We start from the raw sequence: 25858 nt of genomic DNA, 5'->3' as shown, positions 1-25858 counted from the left end.
AACCAGGCTGGCCTTGAACTCACAGAGATCCACCTACCTCTGCCTCCTGGAGTGCTAGGATTAAAGGCATGCGCCACCACCGCCTGGCCTTAGCCGCCTGGCCTTAGCCCCTGGCTAGATGTAAAAGTGAGACATGAACCCTGTAAACACAAGTAGTCCTGTCTGTGGCTACATAGGACAGTGCACCACAATACACTGTGACAAGGAAGGTCACAGTGGGCTTAGAGTAGGAGAGTCCTTCTCAGGGTCTCTAGCTGGAATATGCATGGGTTGTGGCTCCCCGCTAACCATCATCACAAAGCCCATAGCACCAGGCTGAATTCTAGTGCTTATTACAGAGATGCACAGACTTGGCCACAATCAGCCAGCAGACAATTCAAAAATTTCTGTACACTTAAAACTGTTCACCAAAGGAGTAATAAAATTGAAATTTCAAGAACAATGGCAATGGGTTTTTGATCCTACTGCACCTATTGGTTTTGTGGGAGCCTAGGCAGTTTCGTGGATGCTCACCTTACTAGACCTGGATGGAGGTGGGTGGTCCTTGGACTTCCCACAGGGCAGGGAACCCTGATTGCTCTTTGGGCTGACGAGGAAGGGGGACTTGATTGGGGGAGGGGGAGGGAAAGGGGAGGCGGTGGTGGAGAAGAGACAGAAATCTTTAATAAATAAAAAAAAGAATATAACTCAAACCTATATTCTTAGTACTGGAAGGACAGAGGCACACTGGGAATTCAAGGTCAACCTGGGTTATATGAGACTCTTATTTCAAAACCCAAAATCTGGGCCTGTGAGACAGCTCAGTGGTTAAGGGTGCTTGCCTCTAGGGTTGATGAGCCAAGTTTGATCCCTGGGTCCCACATGGTGGAAGGAGAAGAAGGACCACCACAGTTTTCCTCTGACCTCTACATGGGTACCATAATGGGTATGCACACTCACACACAAATAAATACACAGGATTAAAAAATAAAAACTACAAACACTAAGCACATACACCCTGCAGCCCACCTTTAATGGACTTGTCATTGAAGTAGTCTTCTAGTCCCGGGCTCCCCTGAGTGTCAAACAGACTCTGGTTCACCACAGACACTGTCAGAATCTCCTCTGTGGACATCTCCATCAACTCATCCTCACCATCGAGACTTGACAAGCCAATCAAATCATTATTGTTAAATAAACTTGCTCGGATTTTCTCAATTTTGGCTCGGGACCTTATCTGTATGAACAAAGAGAAAGGTTGGGCTCTGAATGGATCTGCCCTGACAGAGCATGGGCACTGCTGGCCTGCCTTCTTGAGATGCTCCCTCCCAATGCCAACATGGCCATTACAGAACAGCTCACCTGGGAAGTTCTGGAGCCTAAAGACTGGCCAGTCCCCAGGAAGGCAGCCCGGTTGGGAGGGCAACTGATAGAAGTTCTTGCCCTTGGGCTTTATGTAACCAATGGAGAGGGCACTTACTCTTATGTGGTTCTGGGTCATGCGCCTGGTTCAGGGCTTTGTGCACACTAAGCAAATGTTGCACCCCACTGCTGGATTTTACCTTTGAGTCTAACTCTTGCAAAAGTGCAGGAAGTCACAGTGTACATGATTCTCACACTGCCAACACAGTGCCTCTCAAAACACTGCCATGGTCCTCCAGTGTATCTGCCAGAGACTCTCACATCAATGAACTGCCTATGCCTTATAACACCAGTCTGGATGTCCCTCTTAATAGTTGACCTCAAGAAAAGCAGTTGCTGAGAGGTGCCCAGGAGCTCCCCAGAACCCCATGTTGCCTACTAGCTAACTCCTTGGAAGTAGCTTGGAGAAGCCATGTTGGCCAGGTCAAGGTTGAGTGACTTTCAAGACTGAGAGCTATTACCTCCACCACTGCAAAGCCTTTGATAGGGCGCGCTGTGAGGGGCTGAGTATCCAGGGAAGTGACTGTGTACATGGAGCCCACGTCTGACACAGATGCTGTCTCTGCATTGTCCATAGGTTCCCCTAGGCTACCCAGGCTACCCAGGCTGCCAGTGCTGCACAAGGAAATGTCCAGGCTCTCCTGGCTGGACACCACGTGGGGTTCCAACAGGACAGGAGGAACAGGCAGCTCCAGGCCTGAGGGAAGTTGGTCCACTGAGAGGTCACTAGCAGTCTGTGAAACACCCTGGGAGCTACAGACTGAGGCCTGGCTGGTAGAAGCTGAGGCGCTGATGCTCATGGCAGGGGCTAAACTGCTGGATGTGCTCCCCTCCAAGCTGTCCACACTGGGGAACCCCAGCAACTTCTCAGACTCAACCTTGCTGTCACCACCCTCGGCCTTGTCTTTTGGCTTCTTGGGGTCTTCCTCCTGCAATGGGATGTAGATCTCATCTTTGAAGACACCGCCATGGGCATTGCAGGCCTTGCGGATAGCACCTCTGACAACAGCTTCATCCAGGTGTGTAGGAATGCCTGAGATTACTAGCAGGCGACTGTGGGCAGTGGGGCCCACCAGGGCCTGGCAGGCATCGGCAATGGCATCACTCGTCACACCCAGGCCTTGTGGATCCTTTCTGGTAAGGTGCCGGAGGATGATGAGCAAGGTGAGGGCACGGTGGAACCACAGCATGTCCTCAGGTTTGCTCCCTGCAATGCTGAGCATGGTGGAATCTGCATCTGTGGCACGGGAGGACTGGCGCTTGCTGGAGGATGAGGCCTTCTCCCGCTTCATCTTGACTTTCTTCCTCTTGGACAGGAGACTAGGGCTCTGTGGGGTCTGTCCCGGGGAGGAGGAGGAGGAGGAGGATGAGTCGCTGAGGTTTGGGGTGGTCGTTGAGGTCACGCCACTAGCTGTGACACTGATATTGGTAGGCAGGGTTACTTCAGCAACTGCCAGGCAGCCTTCCATGAGAGCATGGAAGTAGGTGGAAAACCTGCCCTGGTCACCCACAGCTACTACTCCAGAGCCACCACAAGCACTGCCTGAGACCCAGCTCTGGGTCTCCTCGTCGTACAGTTTATGCAACTCTGACTGTAAGGCCATCAGCATGGCCAGGCAGGGGTTGAGTTGGAGGGCGATAGAGGAGGACAGGCCAGCGGGGTGTTTCCGTTGCTCCAGGGTGTGTACTGTACGCAAGAGCTCAGCCAAGAGGTGGAAGACCAACTCCTTCACACAGGCCGCCATGTCTGTGGTCCACAGAAAGTTTCCTGAGACAAAGAGAAAACAAAGTAACCATGTCACTGCTCATCATTCCCAGAACAGCTCTGAGCACTGTGGTGGAGCTTAGACATGGAGAGACCAGTATAGTCTGGCCGGCTGGCTGTGGCCATTAGCCTACGATTTTGACAGCATGCCACCTTCTTCTGGATCTTAGGCCAGACATCTCTGCATAGGACTAGTCAGAAGCCATTAGAATGCTTTCCAATAGAGAGGATGCCTGCCACTGGGGATGAATAACTCAGTCTACTCAAAAACACACACTGAATGATGATTTAAAGTTGACCCAACTTGCCGGGCGGTGGTGGCGCACGCCTTTAATCCCAGCACTCGGGAGGCAGAGGCAGGCGGATCTCTGTGAGTTCGAGGCCAGCCTGGTCTACAAGAGCTAGTTCCAGGACAGGCTCCAAAACCACAGAGAAACCCTGTCTCGAANAAAAAAAAAAAAAAAAAAAAAAAAAAAAAAAAAAAGTTGACCCAACTTAGTCAACAAGAAAGCCTTACTCTGGTTTAGGGTATAGCTCAGGGGCAGAGCATTTGCCCAGCATACTCAAGGCCCTAGATTTTACCCCAGTACTGCCAAAGGCAGGAAAGGGAAGAAGAAAGGAATGAAGAGAGGGGACCGAAATAGGGGAGGGGAGGAAGAAAAAGATGGAAGAAGGAAAGTAGGGGGAAGGAAGAGGAGGGAAGAAAAAAAGGAATAAGGAAGGACTCTGAGATAATCTTTTTAAAGATTGGTTTTTATTTTTTAAAAATAGGATTTATTGAATTTTAATTTATATGTATATGTACCCCTGTATAACTTTATAAGGTGCCCACATGTACCCACTCAGAAGGTGTAGGTCTGGACCTGGAGTTACGTATGGGTGTGAGCCATTTGATGTGGATGCTGGGAACTGAACCCAGGTCATCTGAAAGAGCAGTGATTGCTCTTAACAACTGACCATCTCTCCAGCTCAGTTTTTATTTTTATGTATTTAAATGTGTTGTGTCTGTGTGTCCACCTGCCAAGTGTGTGCAGGTATCCACGAAGACCAGAAGACGATTTCAGATCCCTTGGAGCTGGAGTTACAAGCAGCTGTAAACTACTACACATGGATGCTGAGAACTGAATCCAGGTCCTCTGGGAGAGCAGCAACTGCTCTTAACTGCTCAGCCATCCTCCCACCCTCATGTATCTGTTTGTAACATAGTAGCCTTTAATAGACTACAACATGTAGCTTCACAACAGCCTTTATTTTCCTTGTGTTTCTCTTATACTTACATTTTACAGTTATGACAAGGTATGCTAACTTTCCATGTACAGCAAGGGTGCAAAAAACTCCTTGAAAATTAAGTTTAAGCTGGGCAGTGGTGGCGCACATCTTTAATCTCAGCACTCCAGGAGGCAGAGGCAGGCGGATCTCTGTGAGTTCGAGGCCAACCTGGTCTACAGAGCGAGCTCTAGGACAGGCTCCAAAGCTACAGAGAAACCTTGTCTTAAAAAAACAAACAAACAAAGGGCTAGAAAGATGGCTCAGAGGTTAAGAGCACTGACTGCTCTTCTAGAGGTCCTGAGTTCAATTCCCAGCAACCACATGGTGGCTCACAACCATCTGTAATGAGATCTGGTGCCCTCTTCTGGCCTGCAAGTATACATGCAAGCAGAACACTATATATAATAAATAAAGATTATATTTAAAAAATATAAAAAAAAACAAACAAAAAAAGAAAAGAAAATTAAGTTTAGAAGAAGAAAGTGGCTGGGGAGGCAGCTCAGCTAGTAAATGCATGCTGTATAAGCATGAAGCCCTGAGTATGATTCTCACATCCACATATAAGCTGGATACAGTATAACTTCACTTCTGGGATGGCAGACAGGTGACTCCCAGGAGCTTGTTGGCCAGCCAGCCTAGTAAAACCAGTGAGTCTCAGATTCAGTAAAAATAGAGTGGAGAAGAACTGAGGAAGACACCTAACAGTGATCTCGGGTCTCCATACACATGCACACACACACATATTCGCACATACATGCACACAAGGAAAGGAATCAAGTATGGGTGCACACACCTATAATTCCAGCATTCAGAAGGTAGAGGCAGAAAGAGCAGAAATTCAAAGTCATCCTCGGCTATACAGTAAGTTCAAGAGCAGGCTGGCTAAACCAAGACTCAATCTTCAAAAAAAAAAAAATCAAATAACAAATAAGAAACCACCAAGCAACAAGAAAACAAAACAAAATCCAATGGACCAAACAAACAAATCAGGAAGGAGCTGAATTGAATAAAAGTATTACATTCTCCAAGTACACATGTCTAAAATAAGACATACATGGTACTCCACACATGTAATCTCAGCACAAGAAGTGGAGGTAGGAGAATCAGAAATTTGAAATCATCCTTGCCTATATAGTGAGTTCCAGGCTAGCCTGGATTACATAAGATCTTGAATTAAAGAAAATCCTACTTGATAGGTGTGATAGTTTGAATGTAATTGCCCCCATAAGCTCATAGAGAGTGGCACTATTAGCACATGTGGCATTGTTGGAAGAAGTATGTCTCAGTTCACTTCCTGATGCCTGAGGATCAAGATATAGAACTTTCAGCTCCTTCTCTAGCACCATGTCTGCATGCACACCACCATGTCCCACCATGGTGATAATGGACTAAACCTCTGGAACAATAGCCATCTCATTAAATGTTTTCCTTTGTAAGAGTTGTAGTAGTCATGGTGTCTCTTCACAGCAACAGAAACCCTGGCTAAGACAAAAAGAAAAAGGATTTGTGGGAAAAGGAAGGAATAAGAGATGATACGGGGAGCTGAGCGCATGGTTTAAGAAATGTATACAGTGTATGAAACTGAATGATTAAAGAAAAAAAATCCAACAAAATGATGTCCCAATATCTCTTCACATCAGATGCACACCTGGGTTATGCAGTGTTAGGGATTGAACTCAGGGCTTTGGACATGCTAGGCAGGTGCTTTTCTAGCTGTGCCATAGCCCTAGCTCCAAAATGCTTCTATTCATGTTGGTTGAGACAAGATGGATGTCATGAAAACTCAGGTATTTGAGCAACTGAGGATGGTGAACATTTTGATCCAGTCCCAAGGAGGCAGTTGAGTCCAGAGCTGCAAGGGAACAGGCTGCAGCTGCTTCCATCCAGATGGGGTTTGCACTGGGTAGAGCACTTCCTGGGGCTCCTAAGTCTTCTGCGTAGGTGCAACACCTTCCAGAAAAGGCATTTAGCTTCCTGCTCTCTCAGGAGGAGGCTGCTTGGAAGTTCTTACTGAAAATAAGTTCATTGGTTCTTATGGAGCCTTCCAAGGCCAAGGTTAAAGTTCCCCTGTCCCTAGCCTCAAGGCTTATGTTACCCACACCAAGTCTTTTCTTTACCATAGGACACTTATGTAAGAGGACAGACATCCTCAAACAGAATTCTTCACCAAATCCAAATAAGGCAGCACACATATCTGTTCCTGCACCACCCAGAGTGTCTTAAATGTCCTACAAGTTTGACCGAGTTGCCAATATCTAAAAATTGGGAGGATCACAAAAAATTTACTTTTCTATCTTTTATTGAAATGAAAATAAAAATTCTGGGGCTGGAAAGATGGCTTAGCGGTTAAGAGCAATGACTGCTCTTCCAGAGGACCCGGATTCAATTCCCAGCACCCACATGGCAGCTCACAAATGTCTGAAAATGCAGTTCCACGAGATCTGACACCTTCACACCAATGTACATAAAATAAAGTTAAATAAATTTTTAAAATGTACCAAAAATAAAGAAGAAAATAAAAATTCTGGCTCGGCATGTTGTCGTATGCCTTTAATCACAATATGAACCATCTGGTTTCCACAGGGAGTTCCAGGCCAGCCAGGGCTACAAAGTGAACCACTGTCTACTTAAAAGAAGAAAGAGAGGAGAGAGAGAGAGAGAGAGAGAGAGAGAGAGAGAGAGAGAGAGAGAGAGAGAAGAAAGAAACAAAACAAAACAACAAAACCACACACCTCTAGCCAAATGTCATCTGACAGTGAACAGTCAGGATGTGGTCACTCACTGCCAGGTGGACATATGTCAACACTCCTTTTCCTCTGGCTATTTGTGCCAGTGACATAGGTAGGCCCCGAGGCATCTGGGATTGCTACCTGGTTTGTTTTATTTTTTCATCAGAGTTTATTTCTCTAGGTCCATCATTCAGAGTCCACCATTAACAAGTCACTGGATTGGCTTTAGCACACACTCATCTGTGCCTCTAGCCATCCAGCCCCTATGTCCGGATTAATATGAAGACTTACTTCTAAACTGTGAGAAGACACATCGTGAATTAAAATTCAATATTTACTTAAAATATTTTAGAGGTAAGTTTCTTGTAGTTAAAAAATCTGACACCTCAGCTGACCATTTTGTGAGTGTTATATGCTTTAATCTGTCAGTAGCTCTATGGCTATAGCGTTCCATACATCAGTTATAAAAAACAGCATATGAGGCAAACATTTACATTGTGTGGTTGTTTATAGACAGGGTCTCACAGTTTAGTCCTAGCTGGCATAAAACTCACTCTGTAGACCAGGTTGGCCTCAAACTCACAGAGATCAGACTACTTCTGCCTCCATTAATTGGCAAACATTTAACACTTTAAAGCATGACAATGCTGTTCTTCATTTCATAGGCAGCTGCTACCAGATGGTACAGTGGTGATACCCTGCAGACCACTGACTAGAGTCAGGACTCCCAAGCCTACTTTCAGAGGAAGTGCTCTGACATGTTGCAGCTGCCTGGGCTACCAAACTCCACCTACCCGACACTTGCTTACCCAGCAGTTCCACCACGTGAAGGAGGACTGCAGTAGGAATGGCATCAGGCTCATCCTCTGACTTCCCTTCACTGTCCTCTGATTTCCAGGATAGCAGCTGCTCTGCAAAGGCCATAGCCAGGGGAAACTCCAGAGGCAGAGAGTGCAAGACCAGCACAGCTCCAGGAGGTGGGGACACTCCTAAGAGAAGGGCCCAGAAAAAACATGTGTGACTGGCAGCATCTGACCCAGATACATTTGAGAAAGCACCTGCTGCCCAGTGTCTCCAGTTGTCCAAAGGTAGGGCAATCAGAAGCCAGCTGCACCATACCTGCTGGTGTGGCAATGGGATAAAGCAACATCTAGGGAGGTGTCACTGGGCAGGCCAGGTATAGTGGCACAGTGGCTCACATTTGTCACCCTATAACTTGCAAGGCTAAGGCAGGAATATTTTGAGTTTGAAGCCAGTCTGGCAACATAGCATAACAATTAAAGATAAACTAAGTGAAGAAAGAAGAAGATACCAAGTGCCTCAAGTCCAGAGTTAGACATGGGCGTAAGGCCTATGCTAAAAGGGGCTTTTCTGAAGCCTTGCCCAGCTTGAAGACACGGCCCTTTTGCACGGCCACAACTCACTAAGACCTTAAACCTACATAAGACGGCCTTAAGTCCCAAGTACACTCAGGACCCAGGCAGGGAAACTGGGAAGGTTTCTGTGCTCTTTGTAGTGATGGCAATTGTGCTCAGGGCTCTGCACAGACCTCCACCTCCAACTTTGACCATTATTACCTGCTTTCACTGCCACAGTCCAAGTCTGACCAAAGTGACCTCCTGTGAGAAGCAAAGTGTCAAACCTCCTACCCTGTACTGCAACCCATCCCCTCTGTGAACACCAGGGATGGAAAGCGAGTCTCGGGAGCCTTTGGGCTTTTCCTTCACCTGTACCTTGAGGTAGATGTCTGTATGCCAAAAATGTGAATGACAGAAAACCTCTGTTTTAGGTTGTTATGCTGAAAATGCACCACAGGGCCTGGCACATGGTAAACCCTTGCAATGAACTACACTCCTAGCAAGGTCCTGTGTTTTTTTTTTTTTTTTTTTTTTTTTTTTTTTGGTTTTTCGAGACAGGGTTTCTCTGTGGCTTTGGAGCCTGTCCTGGAACTAGCTCTGTAGACCAGGCTGGTCTCGAACTCACAGAGATCCACCTGCCTCTGCCTCCTGAGTGCTGGGATTAAAGGCGTGTGCCACCATCGCCGGGCTAGGGAACATCTTTAATCCCAGCACTCGGGAGGCAGAAGCAGGTGAATCTCTATGAAGTTCAGCTAGAGCAAATGACTGTCTTGGGCAGATACAGGCTGCTCTTTTCTGGTTAAATAGGTTGAGCAAGAGTGGAAATCTGGAATGAAGATCTCTTTCCTTTCAATTGGCTTTGTCAAGGACAGGCATTGACAGCTTCATCAAGACCCTAATCCCTGAGGCTTACTAGGGATGCCAGAGATAAGTACAGCAGATGCTCACAGGTCACATCAGAACCAGAGCATTGTCATAACAAAAACTCCAGGAACATTTGGCAACTAGGACTGCTACAGCCAGTGATACTTGCAAGAATGTGACTGCCGTTCTTTGCAGATGGCTCCCTGTAGCTTGAGGAGAAAGGCAATCCCTCTGTGCCTGGGTGACCTCTAACTGGTGTTAATCTACTGTCTCTCAAACACTGCTCTGAGCAGTCTTTCTTCACTCCTAGCAATGGGACTGGGAGCTCCCAAAAGAAGGCCAGCAGAGCACAGCTGCTCACTATCTGCATCATTGTGAGCTGAGAAAGCCTTACCTAGTTTGATGTGGACCTTGTCTGTGGAGAGAACCACGGAAGGGTACTGGTCAGCTGTGGGTGGAGGAGCAAGCCCAGTGTTGGCTGGGGAGGCATCTCGGGGGTAGCAGGCAGCTTCAATGAGGTTCAGTTGGCCGGTGCGCTTCACTTTGTGGCCAAGCCCATAGACGAGAACACGTGCCCACGGGGCCTTGTACAGAGAGGAGCTGAGAGGAAGTGGGGGTTAAGACAGACTTGGCCAGGCCATGCACTGGGCATAAGTCATCTCCACCACCTTTAGAAGGTCGTTTTCTATAAAGCCTAGTTCCCCACCGAAGGAGATACAGGAAGAACTGCAAGTTAGCTTTAAAGATAGTGTGCACTCGAGGGCAAGGACAGCTGGAGACATGTTCCTGGGGCAGTGCTGCTTTCTCTCCCCAGCACTGACTTCTGGAGAAAGGACAACTTACTCTTTGCGGAATCCAGACTGACTTTCTTTGCAAGACACAACAACAAAAGCTGCTCCAGGGAAATTCACATCCATATTGACTTTGGACTCAGAAATTGGGAATTCTTCAGAGGGAAACTGCTCCGGTGCTGTCTGAAAGGAGACATGCAATAAGCAAGCATGGGAAAGACACAGGCAACACATTCCATCTCCTCATATCACAAGGAAGACAAATCATCCAGGACATGCTGAAATAGGTGCAAGTGGCTGATGGCCTCTGGAGGAGAAGACCACCAAAGGCAGAAGAGTCTTCAAGAATGGCTGCCCAGCGGCTCAAGGGAAAGCACTATTCAGCAAGTCAATGAAACTCCTGTTTCAATGGTGTCAACAGCTAGGATCCATGAGCACAAGCCTATACCTGCAGGAAAGCGCAGATCTGCTTTGTCAGTTCCAGAAGGCTGTCCTCGCCCTGGTGCAGGGTGCGGGTGATGGCCACGTTGAGCCACTCCCTCAGCGTCTGGGAGCTGCCCTGGTAGAAGAGGTCGGTGGCAGAGCAGCTCTGTGAGTGGATACAGTGCTGCAGAGACTGTGCCAGAAGGATGGAGCTGGAGCTGATGGTACCATCTATGGACAGGGAAAGAAAGAGATATTGACAGAACTGCAGCCTTCAGTGCCTGTGAGAGCCTGCAAAACAGACAAATAAGCAATGACCCACCGGAAAAGATGGCACGGATGGGAAATGGTAGATGCAAAGTCCTGGACCATCAGGACAGTGTGAAGAAGTCAAGGGCTTGTGACCTTTAAATGTATTATTTTCTTTTTAGCAGTAACACAGTGCTTCAAATAACACCTTCAGTGGAAGCCCAAGCTTCTTGTTCTGTGTACATGTATGTGTGTGTACATGTATGCTAAGTGTATGCAGGTGTACATGAATGCCTGGAGGCTGGAGGTTGACATTAGGTGTCTTCCTGAGTAGCTCTTTACCTTATTTTGTGAGATAGGGTTTTTCACTGAAGCTGGAACTCACCGATTCAGCTAACCTGGCTTGCCTCTCCCTAGCAGTGAGGTTACAGATGCACACCACTGTACCCAGACAGGGTTTCTCTGTGTAGCCCTGGCTATCCTGAAATTTGCATTGTAGGGCAGGCTAACCTCAAACTCACAGAGATTCTCTTGCCTCTGCCTTCCACATATTAGGATTAAAGGTGTGCACCCAGCTTGTGCCCAACTTTTTATATGGATGCTGGCAACCTGAATTTGGATCCTTATGCTTATAGTAAGTATTTTATTGATGTCATTTCCCCTGCTAAATTTCTTAAAGACCAACATGGGGTGGCCCATCTAGCTGTTCTGGGCCAGCCTAGCTTCACTAAGGTGTTGAGGTGGCCAGTATATTATTACTCAGTTGTCATGGCAAAGCTCCTCTTATGGTGTGTTCCTTGAAGAGGGCTGATGAATGCTGGTGCTCTGTCAGGCTAGAGGAGAGACCATTTGTATATGCTGGCTGGGATCCTATGGCTGTCTAAAATGCCATGGGAAAAAAAATAAATAAAATAAAATGCCATGGGCTCACAGTGCCCTTGTAACAGAGTCTGGGGGTGGGGGTGGGGCCTGTGCCTCCCTTACCACTTGCTCCTATCTTAGGTGCTCAGAAGAAAAAGGGAGGGTGAGGTACTAGAGGCAGACAGAGGAGCCTCTCAGTCATGAGTGGACCAAGGAATGATTCCCTCACTTAGCACTGCCCAAAGAGACACAAAGAGCCCTTGCCTGAAGTATTCCAGGCTTAGCTGATTCACATGAGCAGCTTAGGAGCAGGTCCCGCCATGGGAACCTATGTCTGCTTCCAGGGTCAAGCAGAACATCTGTGACAGCAGCTCCATGTTTAGTAAGCACAAGGCAGATGACTAAAGGACTAGGGTGAACGTGCACTCATAGTTGTCTAGGAGCAGACAGACAGACTGCCGTTTCAGGTCTCCTGACCCCACCACGGAGAACTAGCATGCTAGGCAGCCTATGTGACCTGCCTCAACCTTGGGGCTCTTTTCCTCTGGCCAAGTCTTACCTGGGAGGGGAGGCGCAAGTAGCTGATTGGACAGGAGCTGCAGATGTTCTAATGTAATGTCTCGGATGGCAGGGATGTGGAAGAGGCGAGTGAATAAGTGAGGTAGCTTGGGAGCGAAGATGTTGAGCAGGGCCATGCGACAGTACAGCCTAGCCAGTGCAGCCTCACACCGCAGCAGCTCTCTGAGGGACGAGAAAGGTGAGACATACTGACTGTTGAGCAGAGCTCTTGAGGGTAGAGTGGGGACAATGACAGATAACATTACATCTCGGGCTTCTCTTCTGGCTCTATCTTCTGTGTTTCAAGTAACTCACTTGAGTTTTAAATAAAAGCCACAATAGTTTGCTTTGTGGTTTGTTTTTTTTTTCCCTCAACTCAGAAAACACCCTTGAGGCCGGGCAGTGGTGGCGCACACTTTTAATCCCAGCACTTGGGAGGCAGAGGCAGGCAGATCTCTGTGAGTTTGAGACCAGCCTGGTCTACAGAGCGAGTTCCAGGACAGGCTCCAAAGCTACACAGAGAAAACCTGTCACAAAAACAAAAGCAAAAACCAAACCAAAAAAGGAAATGAAAATGTACGTCCACACAAAAACTTGTAAACACAAATACATAGTAAGTGTTTCTAAGGGCCAAATAGTGGAAACAGTCTTTTTTTTTTTTTAAATTTATTAAGGATTTCTGTCTCTTCCCCACCGCCGCCTCCCCTTTCCCTCCCGTGGAAACAGTCTTAAAGTTTATTAATTTAGTGGTAAGTGCAAACAACTGAATGTGACTAGGTAAGATAAAGGGATAATATACCAATGTTTTGAAGGGAAACCTTCTGAAGAGGTAACAGCTCATGGAAATTAGCATAATTAGAGTGAGATGGCCACACAGATGCCAGAGGCAGAAATGAGTCCAGTATGCAGAGAACAGAAAACCCAGCATGGCCTAAGGAGGGAAGATGCCTCCGAGGCTCACAGGGATGTAACAAGAGGCACAGTTTGGAGCCCTCCATATGGGAAGGTCTGGTTAGAGGCACAAGCGTTGACTTCAACCTGACTCCAACCATTCTTTCCAGAGTGCTCGCACCAGCTATCTGTGCAGAGAGACTAGAGAGGAAGGCTTTTTATTGGTCTAGATCAGTTTTCAATTCAGTTGTCTACGAGCAGATGGCATGGCTATCTCAGGCCCCCTACCATTGAAAACTAGCATGCTAGGCAGCCTGGCTCAACCTTGGGGCTCTTTTCCTCTGACTAAATCTTACCCAACCATAAAATTATTTTGTTGCTACTTTATAACTGCAATTTTGCTACTGTTATGAATTGTAATGGAAATATCAGATTACAGACCCCAAAGGGTCTAGAAGTCTGTGGACAACTGTGGTGTGGAGGCTGGAAGGCCACAGCACAGGAAAGGTGATTGTTCATTTGACCTCCAGATTGATAGGACCAGGGACAGAAGGAAGTTTGAGGTCAAATCTAACTCTACCCCACATGCCACACTCAGGTCAGCCAAACCCTTTCCTCGACTCCACCAAAATGGCCTCAGTCAGTCCAGCTCTCCTTTGGGTTCTGGAAGCCTGACAGCAGCTCATCCCAAGAGGCACTGCAGGTGGTGAAGAGGAACCACACTGGCAGCAGCGTGCAAACATTCTTGACTGTCACTAGGCCCTGCCCTCTGTGAGTAACAGTGAGGACTTCTGTTGAAGTGACAGCTGTGCAGCAAACCATTCCTCCTGCCCTGCTGTCTTGCTTGAGTGTCACAAACCATGGCCTGTTTGTTTTTGTATTTTTTTTTTCCAGACAGTGACTCATTATGTAACTGGCTGCCCTGTAACTCTCTCTATAGACCAGGTTGGCTTGAACTCAGAGCTCCATCTCCTTCTACCTCCTGAGTGCTAGAATTAAAGGTTATGGCCTGTTTTGATCTAGTGACTAACTGAGCTTCAGACAACCCATGGAATAATGTAATATCCCAGTGGACAGCAAGGTGGAGGCTGAGTTTAGATGGAAGCCTGGAGTTGCCAAATACAGTCAAGACAGGCATGCTCCTATAATCTTAGCACTTGGGAGATGAGGCAAGAGGGCTGACGACATAAATTTGAGACCAGCCAGAATGATATAGTCTTTAAAAACGAGAGGGCAGTTACAGACATAATCAACTTAGGTCCAAATTGACACCCTAGAGAGAAATTTTTTGCTGTCGCTATTTGGCTGCTTTTTGGCTAGGGTCTCAATGTATTAAGCTCAGGTGATCCTCCCACCTCAGTTTCCCAGGTGTTGGAAGCACAGACATAGACAGCATGGGTTTCCCTAAGGAGAAACTAGGATGTTAAAGGACAGATGCCATGGAATACAGTCTGTAGAGACTTTTAGTAGAGAACTGCACTTGTTACACTGCCTTCCTCTCAACTGCGGCAAGGATTCTTTTCTTTCTTCTTTTTTTAATGATTTATTTATTTGCATTGGTGTTCAACTACATGTGTGTCTGTGTAAGAGGGTTGGATCCTCTGGAACTAGAGTTATAGACAGTTGTGAGTTGCCATATGGGTGCTGGGAATTGAACCCAGGGCCTCTGGAAGAAAACCAGAGTCCTTTAACTACTGAGCTACCTCTTCAGTCCCACAGCAGGAATTTCTATGATGGGAAGGAACAAGTCCCAAAAAATTATTTATTTATTTACTTATTTTTAATAAACATAATCCTTGACTGGCCTGGAATTCATTATGCAGACCAGGCTGGCCTCCAAGCCACAGAGATTTTCCTGTCAGTGCTCTTAAGCTATGAGCCATCTCTCAAACCCCATAGGGGCATTATTTAACAGTGCATGGCAAAGAATGGTGACTGATCATCATTAGATTTTCATCTGTAGAGGGCAGGCATGTCTCCACTGTAGCTCTATCCCTTTCAGAATCCTGCACTGTACCGTGCACAGAGCCAGTGTTCAGGGTATGCTTCATTAGCCAAGACAGAGACAGCTGACTGTTCTTACATGGATGAACTGGATGTCTTACCTGTTCCCTTCTGACTTCTTTCCTCTGCATGTCTTCATATTGCCTTTCTAGTTGGCTCCAGCCCCAAGTATAAAATTGAGTGCATGTGACACAGGCCATGTGCTTTTAGACCCATCTTTTCTTCCCAATTCCTGCAAGTATGCAACTGTCTTCCCTCCTTCCAACTCTTAGCTTTGAAGGAAAAGCCTTCTAGACAAGTGGACACATGGAAAAACACAGTAAATAGATCTTTATTCCCCAAAGAAAGAAAGGCTCAGTTTTACCTGTGAATTTGAAGGTTGGTATTGTCCAGTGTGACCAGTCCATTAGTGGCTGTCCTTCGGTAGCCTGTAGGGGGCCGTTCCAACATATCAATGGGATACCAGTAGCGCACTAGCACCCCTTCACTCCGGAGGTACGTCTCCACCTGCACCAGTTCATTCACCTGCAGTGGAAAAGCAAATATCCAATCTGCTTTTCTGAGACTTTATTTTTCAAGTTCACGCAAAGATATGTACATATGAAACCTTTAGATTTACAATTTGTATCTAGTTGCTATTTTACGAACAAAATTAATGAACCCAAAATGAATTTACAAAACACATGTTTATTTAATTTTTCCCCAAAAAGTATTTGAGGCAGGGTCTCACTGTGTACTCCTGGTTGACCTGGAACTCAGAGATCCACCTGCTTCTGCATCCAGAGAGTTGGAATTACTAAAAGATTCATTTTTTTATTACTTTTAATTACATGTATATCTGTGTATATCTATGTGTATGTATGCACACTGAGGGCAGTTGACCATGGAGGACAGAATAAGGTGTCAGATTCCTGGAGTTACAGACAGTTGTGAGTTGCCAAACCCAAGTCCCCTGTAGGAACAGCAAGTGCTTACCTATTGAGCTATTTCTTCAGTATTCTCCCCCAAATAAATTCTTAATTATAAATTAACACATAATAGAAAACATAAAAAATAGTTATTTTAAAAAATCCTTATGGGTAGGTGGGGCTGAAGAGATGGCTCAGGGGTTGAAAGACCTGACTGTTCTTCCAGAGGACCCTAGTTCAATTCCCAGCACCCACGTGGCAGCTCAAGACTGTCTGTAACTCTAGTTTCAGGGACTCCAACACCCTCACACAGACATGCATGCAGTGAAAACACCAATGCAAATAAAATAGAAATAAATAAAATATTTTTAAAAAGCAATTGGGAAAAACAGGAAAAAACTTCAAATAAAAATTAGAAAGAACAAATTTTGTTAAAATAGCCCTTGTATTATTTTGTAATTTTTAAATTGCTTTTATTTTAAGTAAATTTTTAATAATCCCTAGGTAAAAATTATATTGGTATTTGAATCCAGAATGTATATGTATCAGCTTACTTTCAATTTTCACAAATAAAATTAAACTATCAGAAAGATTCCCTGTTTTGAAAAAGTTATTAGCATAGGGGCTGGAAACAAGGCTCAGGCAGTTTTCAAACCTCTGGCCTCCTGTACCCCTTCTCTCGGTCTCTCCTTGGCGCCTACCCCATCGAATCCTTTTGAGCTTCAGGAGAGAGCTTTGCAAAATGGAGGCAAGTACTGATGAGCATAAGACACTTGCTTGGCAGAGGAGAGATCGATACTGGAATGGTCCATGCAATGATGTGATCGGAACAATTTCTTTCTCTTCCACCATCTCCAGAATCAGAGGCCCAGCCTAAATCTTTAACTCTGTCTGTAACAATCCTGATGTTGTCCTCAAGGATAATGGTCCACTTTGCTCCATACTGAAGAGATGTGAGGCACTGACAGTTGAGCAGGGGCTCCCAGTGCAGCTGCATTCCCATCAGTGTGAGATGTTCTTCCACACAGCTGCACTTACATTTGGTTTCCTCTATTTCTTTATATGGCTTATTTATATGTAGTTGTCCATGTGACTATATGCACATATGTGTTTGGGTGCACACAGAGGCCAGAAGACCCTTCTGATCTGTTGGAGTGAAGGTGTCTGACATAGGTGCTGGGATCTGAACTCTGTTCCTAATGATAGAATGAGTGCTTTTAACCACTGAGTCATCTCTCTAGTCCAGTTTCTTTGTTTCTAACTTGAAGAGAAATCTCAAAGCACAATCCCCTTTTCATGTGTCTGTGTGGAGCTGAGGATAGAACCTCAAGGGTCTTGCACATATGCACACATTAAGCATCCCTGCCTATAGTCCCTTTGAATGGTACATGGCATATAAGCCTCTCTACACATACAGGACTGAATAACCAGAGCGGCTGTTCACTTACTGAATCAACATCTAGGACGACTCCATGAAGGCCAAAAGTTTTTAGCATCCCTCGGATAGCAAATTTTGGCAAGGCTGTGCCCACAGTACTGCTGGCTACATTGCTGCTATCTGGAGAGCGGGTTACAACTGTGAGACCTAGGAGGTAAAAGAAGTGCCGTGTCACCAGGGAAGGCTACACTTACTATAGGGACTAAAATAGCTCTGCAGCATGTGACAGTAAAAAGGAACACAACTCAGCCTGTAAAGTAATAAGAGAATGATAAACTCTTCCAATTCTGAGTTAAGAAGACAAGTAAACCATTTAAAAATGGGCAGAGGACTTGGATAAATACTTTCTCCAAAAGAAATAAAAAAAAGGTAACACTTGAAACAATGTTCATTATTACTGATCAATCACCAGGGAGATGTATGTCAGCCACAGTGAGACCTCTCATACTAACAGCAATGGCTGAGGTAAAAAGACAGATGGAGCATAGAACACATTGCCACACATGTACAGAAACTGGAACACTCAGGCATAGCTAGCTGGTAAGCTACTGGGAATGCAGGACAGTCTAGTTGCTTTACAAAGTATTTTGGCAGTTTCTCAAAAGGTTAAACATAAAGCTATCATATCACCCAACAATTCTACTCATGCTTATAGATTCCAATTTACTATAATACATATGTATTTCTCCTAGAGAAATGAAGATATATGTTCATACAAGAATGTGTATACAAAAAAAAAAAAGAATGTGTATACAAAAACAACTCTGAGATTCCATCTTACACCAGTAAAGAATGGCCAAGATCATTCTTCCATTGAAGGGCATCTAGGTTGTTTCCAGGTTCTGGCTATTACAAATAATGCTGCTATGAACATAGTTGAACAAATGCTTTTGTAATATGATAGGGCATCTCTTGGGTATATTCCCAAGAGTGGTATTGCTGGGGCCTGGGGTAGGTTGATCCCGAATTTCCTGAGAAACCGCCACACTGATTTCCAAAGGAAGAATGGATGAAGAAAGTGTGGAATATATACATATTAGAGTACTACTCAGTGGTAAAAAAACAATGACATCTTGAATTTTGCATGCAAATGGATGGAAATAGAAAACACTATCCTGAGGTATCCCAGACCCAAAAAGATGAACATGGGATGTACTCACTCATAATTGGTTTCTAGCCATAAATAAAGGACATTGAGCCTATAATTCATGATCCTAAAGAAGCTAAATAAGAAGGTGAACCCAAAGAAAAATATATAGTTATCCTCCTGGATATGGGGAGTAGACAAGATTGCTGAGCAAAAATGAGGATCTTGGGGGTGGGGTGGGAGGGGGGTAAGGGGAAATGGGGAGAGAAAAGTGAGAAGGGGAGGATGGGGAGAGCTTGGGGGAATGGGATGGTTGGGATAAAGGAAGGGTGGATATGGGAGCAGGGAAGTATATATCTTAATTAATGGAGCCATTTTAGGGTTGGCAAGAGACTTGACCCTAGAGGGGTTCCCAGGTGTCCAGGGAGATGTCCCCAGCTAGTTCCTTGGGCAGCTGAGGAGAGGGAGCCTGAAATGGCCCTATCCTATAGCCATACTGATGAATATCTTGCATATCACCATAGAACCTTCATCTGGCGATGGTTGGAGACAGAGACAGAGACCCACATTGGAGCACCGGACTGAGCTCCCAAGGTCTAAATAAGGAGCAGAAGGAGGGAGAACATGAGCAAGGATGTCAGGACCTCGAGGGGTTCACCCACCCACTGAGACAGTGGGGCTTATCTATTGGGAGCTCACCAAGGCCAGATGGACTGGGACATGAAAATAACAGATTCTCTGAACATGGTGGACAATGAGGGCTGATGAGAAGCCAAGGACAATGGCACTGGGTTTTGATCCTACTGCATGTACTGGCTTTGTGGGAGCCTAGCCTGTTTGGATGCTCACCTTCCTAGACCTGGATGGAGCTGGGAGGACCTTGGACTTCCCACAGGGCAGGGAACCCTGACTGCTCTTCAGACTGGAGAGGGAGGGGGAGAGGATTGGGGGGAGGGGGAAGGAGGCAGGGAGGAGGCAGAAATTTTTCAATAAAAAAAAAAAGAATGGCCAAGATCAAAAACACTAATGACAATTTATGCTGAAGAGGATGTGGGGTAAAGGGAACACTTCTGCATTGCTGGTGGGAATGCAAGCTGGTACAACCCCTTTAGATGTAAGTATGGCAATTAAGGAATAACCTTCCTCAAGACCCAGCAATACCACTTTTGGGTATCTATCCAAAGGATGATCAATCATGCCACAAGGACATGTATTCAACTATGTTCACAGCAGCTTTGTTTGTCATAGCCAGAACCTGGAAACAACCTAAATGCCCCTTAACGAAAGAATGGATAAAAAAAAAAATGTGGTACATTTACATAACGGAGTACTACACAGCAGAAAAAAAATAACGACATCTTGAAATTTGCAGGCAAATGGATGGATCTAGAAAACATCATATTGAGTGAGGTAACCCAGGCCCAGAAAGACAATTATCACATGTACTCACTCATAAGTGGTTTTTAGACATAAAGCAAAGAAAACCAGTGTACAATTCACAATCCCAGAGAACCTAGACAACAAAGAGGACCCTAAGAGAGACATACCTGGATCTAATCTACATGGGAAGTAGAAAAACAAGATCTCCTGAGTAAATTGGGAGCGTGGGAATCATGGGAGAGGGCTGAAGGGGAGGGGAGAGAAAAGGAGAGGAGTGGAGAAAAATGTAGAGCTCAATAAAATCAATTAAAAAAAAAAGAATGTGTATACAAATGTTTACAGTATTCCTAATAGCCAAAAAGTAGGATCAATTCAATTGTCCATCAACAATGAATGAAAGTAAGAGTTATATCTATACAATGGAGTATTGCTAACAATAAAGAGCGCGAAGTATGGATGAGTGTTGTGGAATATTTAACTGTGTAAAGGCGTGTTACATTTGTTTATGCTGCATTTGTTTAACTAGGCAAAGATGTGTTACATTTGTCTATGCTGCATTTAATTATGTAAAGATGTGTTGCTGTTTCATCTTGCCTGCCTAAGGTACCTGATTGGTCTAATAAAAAGGTAAATGCAAATAGCGAGGCAGTAGAGGGATAGGTGGGGCTGGTGAGCAGAGAAAATAAGAAGGAATCTAGGCTCAGGTAAAGAGAATGAGAGAGGAGAGAACGAGGGATAAAGAAAGGGAGACAACTGGGGCCATCCAGCCAGGTGACCCCCAGCTAGCCAGACATGGAGTAAGACATATAGAAGTGGGGGTGGGGGTGGTAATGGGTGGATGGGGAGTAAAAAGCCCCAAGGCAAAACACAGATAAAGAGAAACAGACTAAAACAAGAGTTAAGACAAGGTTGAATGTTAATAACTAATAATAAGTCTTCATGCCATGAATTGGGAGTTGGTTGGTGGCTCAAAAGAAAAAGCCTGTTACATTTAGTGCCCAAAATGGGGCCAACATTTCCACATAGGGCCTGAGACAGTTGGAAAAGAAGAACAGAAAAAAAAAAAAAGAAAGAAAAAAGCCAGCACACTAAGTAGAAATAGCAAACTAAGTAAAAATGCCTGCCCCAATGCAGTCACCAACTTCCTAGAGGTGAGGTAGATGAATCCAGTTTCCAGTCAGGTTAGAGTCTGGCTCATACATCAGAGAATGCTGCAAGTGTGCAGATGTAGGCACTGGTAGAGAAAGTTCAGAAAGAAAAAAACCTCTAAACAGGTTACAGTGCACTTAAAAATGTGTGTAGGCTTAAGAAAGAAAAGGCATAGACAATCATAGAAAATATAATCTAAAAATAATAAAGCCTTTAAAGAAAAAATAAAGTAATATAAAAGGAATAAGCCACATCAAGATGGTAAATACACAGGGAGTGTGGATCCTATATGGTGCCTTGTTGATTTTGAAATTTTTGATTGCTGATAAGCAAAGGACAACTGCTGAGAGACATGGGACTGTAAGAGGGACTGCTGAATTAAACCTGCCAAGATACTTTAGGAATGCCTTAACTTTAAAATGGAAGTCAAAATATGTATTGAGTTGGGGAAGAGATTATGCTTTTTCCACAAAAAATGAAAGGCTGTGGATTCATGCAATGTTTTGTTGTTGTTGTTGTTATTGCTGTGTTTTTTGTTTGTTTTTCGAGACAGGGTTTCTCTGTAGCTTTGGTGCCTGTCCTGGAACTAGCTCTTGTAGACCAGGCTGGCCTCAAACTCACAAAGATCAGCCTGCCTCTGCCTCCTGAGTGCTGGGATTAGAGGTGTGCACTACCACCACCGGGCAAGGATTCATGCAATGTTAATATAGATAATGTTTGACTAGGGAGACCTGAAAATCTTGGCTACAGATATAAAGAAATAAACTAAATAAACTTAGAAAAACTACAAGACAGGTAACATACTTACTCAAACATAAAACAAAATTATCTTTGGCTGGCTGTGTACAACACACAGCCCACACTTGTGTTAATGCAGATATGTATGTTAGAAAGTTTGTGTGTTTTCAGAGCAAGGGGACCAGACACCAGTGAAATGGGTGACCCAGGTGATTCAGACTTTCAAGAGTGACTTTGGCAGTTTCCTCAGAGTTCTGCATCCAGAATAGCTTCAAGGTTGCTGGCTCACAGACTATTCTAGGCAAGATGTCAGATAAGTCTTGTGCTTTCCCACTGCACAGAGACTGTACAGCAATGTTATAGCTAGCTTTACCAGGGCTTGACCATTATCTCATTTTTTTCCAGGATTCCTAAAGAAGCTGTTGCACACAGACAACAGGAAGCAGTCTAGAGAACACAATGCTCACATTCCAAGAAGTGGAGTGGGTGGTTTTTGGTCATTTGGTGGGTTTTAGATGTTTGTCATCATTTGGGGGGGATATAGGATAAAAAGACAACTATTAACCTCAAATGTTTTATATAGGTATAGGTATGGACTTTGATATATTGGTACAAATTTAAAGATATTTTTGTTATCCTGAATATATGCTTCTACTCTTGGCTGGGGTATTGTGCTCGTGCAACTCATTTAAAAGTGCAATATATAATTAAGAAATGAAGGTTAGTAGTTTGTCATCTATAATAATAAAACCTGTAGTCTCATATTAGATATGTTTTCAAGGTTAAACAGATATAGATGTTCTTCAAAAACTTCAAAGACCTACAGAATATGACATTTTAAATGTTTTGTTAACATAGGACTTTTCATTGACAGTGAGATGCATTTGTTCCTGACTGCGTCAATTTACTTCAGAAAGGCTGATGAGCATTGAAGAACCTCCCTACGGAGCTTGCTTTCAATATGGCAAAGCTAGCCATTTGGGCAACAAACTGCTCTTGCTTTGACTGCTGACATATACCATTTAAACTGAACATGTAGGACACAAAGGAAAGCAACTGCCAAACTTTGCCAAAACAAGGCAGGACAGTCCTTGAAATTCCTGATTCATAGAAAAGTCTGCCAGATATTCTGCAGGACACAAAGGAAAGTGACTGCTGAACTTTGTCAAAATAAGGTGGGACAATTCTTCAATATTCCTTCAATATTCCATAGAAAAGTCTGCCATATATTCTAGGCCTGTAGGCCAAAGATGGATGTCCCAATGTTGCAGAGGAACCCTGGGTAACTGTCCAGAAAGCCAGATGTCTCTGTCATTTTGGATTCAGGTAATATTATATCCTTCTGATGTCTTTAATAAGAGTTGAGGACTAGATAGTTATAGTTACAGTTTTCCTTAGCTATGATAGGTAATTTAGGCACAGAGCTTTGGACTCATCAAGATAGGATAGATAATATAGTGATTTCTCTAAATTTGTCAAGTGCAAAGGGACTGGATATTCTACATGCAATTTCTTCAAAGATTTATTTATTATGTATAGACAGTGTTCTGTCTGCAAGTATGCCTGCATTCCAGAAGAGGGTACCAATTCTCATTACAGATGGTTCTGAGCCACAATTTGGTTGCTGGGAATTGAATTTCGGACCTCTGGAAGAGCAGTCAGTACTCTCAACCACTCTCCAGCCTTACCTGTAATTCTTACTTGATGACTGTATATAATCTTACTATGTTAAAGTTAAAATCTTTCTTTTTATTTAGTTAAAACGGGGAATATGAGCCTGGAAAGAGAAGTCCGACCTGAAAGATCACATGTTAAATGATTCCATTTGTAACAAATGCCCAGAATAGGCAAACACACAGACAAGAAGCAGAGACACAGTTCAGAGTCTAGGGAGAGGGAAGGATGGGCCAGAATTTCTCTGTGAATATGAATATTCTAAAGAATTAGATAGAGGAAATAGTTTGGTGGATTCCATGGAACTGGAATTCTTGGTGGTTGTGAGCTACCATGTGGGTGCTGGGAGCCAAACTCAAGTCCTCTATAAGAGCAGCCAGCACCCTTAACTGCTGAGTCATTTCTCCAGCTCCAGCCATCATGTATTAGGTTAAAAAAATGAGATTAAAATTCTTTGTGGGGGCTGGAGAGATGGCTCAGTGGTTAAGAGCATTGCCTATTCTTCCAAAGGTCCTGAGTTCAGTTCCCAGCAACCACGTGGTGGCTCACGACCATCTGTAGTGAGGTCTGGTGCCCTCTTCTGGCCTGCAGACAGACTATTGTATATATAATAAATAAAAAAGAAAAAAAAATTCTTTGTGTATGTGTTTTTCTGTTGTTTCTTCAAAATGCGTAACAGATTATTTTTGTGAAAAGCATATTTAAATTCTACAAAGCTCTATAAACCATGGTCATATGGTTTTGGTGTTTTATGTGTTTTGTTGTTTGTTTTTGAAACAGGGCTTCACATAACCTAGGCTGTTCTCAAGCTGTCGCCAAGGCTGACCTTTAACAGATCTCATTAACTCCAGGAGAGTGCCACTATGGCCAGCTAAACTTGTGGCTTATTAACTCAGAGTCCATGCCCGTGCCAGGAAGCCTACCTGAAGCCCCACTTCCTTCCTTTACTCTCAGCCCTGCCACAGCTGCTTATGCCTAGTGAAGCTTGGGCACATGGGGGAGACTACCAGAGACCACATGACTTCTTGTGACCTCCCAGGACACTTGAACGAAGGCTTCACATGAGAATCTGGAGGTCAAGTCACTCAGAGAAAGATCACTCTAGGGAACCAACAGCTGCTCCTTTCAGAGGAACTGCCACATACAAAGCAAGGAGGAAGCAAAAGCAAAACCTTTTCGAACTTTGTCAATTGTGAACTTGTTTGCTTCATCTTTAATGTCCTCAATGGTGGGAAGATAAAGGTCTCTTGGGATGCCGCCGTTCTCCTCATAGAGAAATTCAACTGTCTGTCGGGCGATATCCACCATGCCTGCAAACATAGCACACCAGTAACTCCTCAGGAGACATAATCTTCAGACCAACAGGGCACTTACTCGTGCCTGGAATGAAACAATGGAGAATGTTTCCGTGCCCATATTGGGAGGACAGTTTGTACTCAGTTTAAATACTAAAGATATCACTTCTAGGAGCCTCAGATCTATCTTGCTAAGTGTGCCAAGGAGTGAGAGCACCTGAGTTAGCACTGCCAGTATGCATCAGCAGAGCAGGAAGAGCTGGAGCCCCAGGCCAGGATGGTTAACAAGGCATACAACTATGCTGCATTTAACTCGGGCTAACTGAAGAACAAATGGGGCAAACGGGGAGGAGGAGAACATAAGAGCAGTGTTTGCTTCTGACTTTGCACACTATTTAGAAGGCAGAGAGGACACTAAGAACCTTCTACTCACTACTGAGATGTGCTGTGGGATTTTTGTTTGTTTTGAGAGGATCTCACTATGTGGCCCAGGATGGTCTTGAACTTGTCACTTTGTATCACAGGACTGCACCACTATATTCAGCTGCTTTGTTTTTCCTTTCCATCGGAGAGGATATGATTATACTTATTAGCAAAAATGGCATTATCATATTAATTATATTAATAAGCCAAGTAAAGAGATGTTCAAACAGTAACAAAACAAAAAGCACTGTGAGGAGTTCAGCAAGGCATTTCCTTTTGCTGTAGCTGTTTCAGACCCACAATCCTTAGCCACCATGGACAAGACAATATGGGTTGACAGGAGACCGTTTTTAAACAGCCCAGCCATCATACAGCTACAGTCTTCCATTCACTGGCCTTTCTATAATGAAAAGGGGTAGCAATGTGAGCACACTCTAAAGGAAGTTGCAATTACAGAAGGATGCCATGGAAAACAGCAGCAGTCACGGGGTGGGCAAGAAGCTGGGCTCAGCATTACAAGACTACAGAACAGTAATCTTTGTATCTTTTTCATTTTTTTTCTTTTTCTTTCTTTCTTTCTTTCTTTTTTTTTTTTTTTTTTTT

At 44.5% G+C, this 25858-nt stretch overlaps 1 protein-coding gene across 9 annotated transcripts in view; it reads right to left on the bottom strand.

The window, feature by feature from the left end:
* The window catches only part of Hectd4 (HECT domain E3 ubiquitin protein ligase 4), a 182052-nt gene that overhangs the window by 24627 nt on the left and 131567 nt on the right, over positions 1-25858 (bottom strand). For 8 of the 9 annotated variants that reach the window (XM_050158911.1, XM_050158912.1, XM_050158915.1 and 5 more), the window contains exons 53-62: positions 24710-24847; positions 17520-17656; positions 15528-15688; positions 12270-12451; positions 10626-10831; positions 10230-10360; positions 9781-9986; positions 7974-8153; positions 1863-3169; positions 1009-1216 (exon numbers count right to left, since the gene is read on the bottom strand). In XM_050158911.1, the coding sequence (XP_050014868.1) occupies positions 1009-1216; positions 1863-3169; positions 7974-8153; positions 9781-9986; positions 10230-10360; positions 10626-10831; positions 12270-12451; positions 15528-15688; positions 17520-17656; positions 24710-24847 (2856 nt within the window). The remainder of the gene's footprint in view (positions 1-1008; positions 1217-1862; positions 3170-7973; positions 8154-9780; positions 9987-10229; positions 10361-10625; positions 10832-12269; positions 12452-15527; positions 15689-17519; positions 17657-24709; positions 24848-25858) is intronic. The other variant, XM_050158919.1, reaches the window with a different exon arrangement.

This window comes from Alexandromys fortis, unplaced genomic scaffold, assembly GCF_014885135.2.
Source record: "Alexandromys fortis isolate MF-2015 unplaced genomic scaffold, M_Fortis_MF-2015_v1.1 scaffold_90, whole genome shotgun sequence".
NCBI lineage: Eukaryota > Metazoa > Chordata > Mammalia > Rodentia > Cricetidae > Alexandromys > Alexandromys fortis.
The sequence above is the reverse complement of the archived record's forward strand: the minus strand, read 5'-3'. Positions and strand labels throughout refer to the sequence as shown.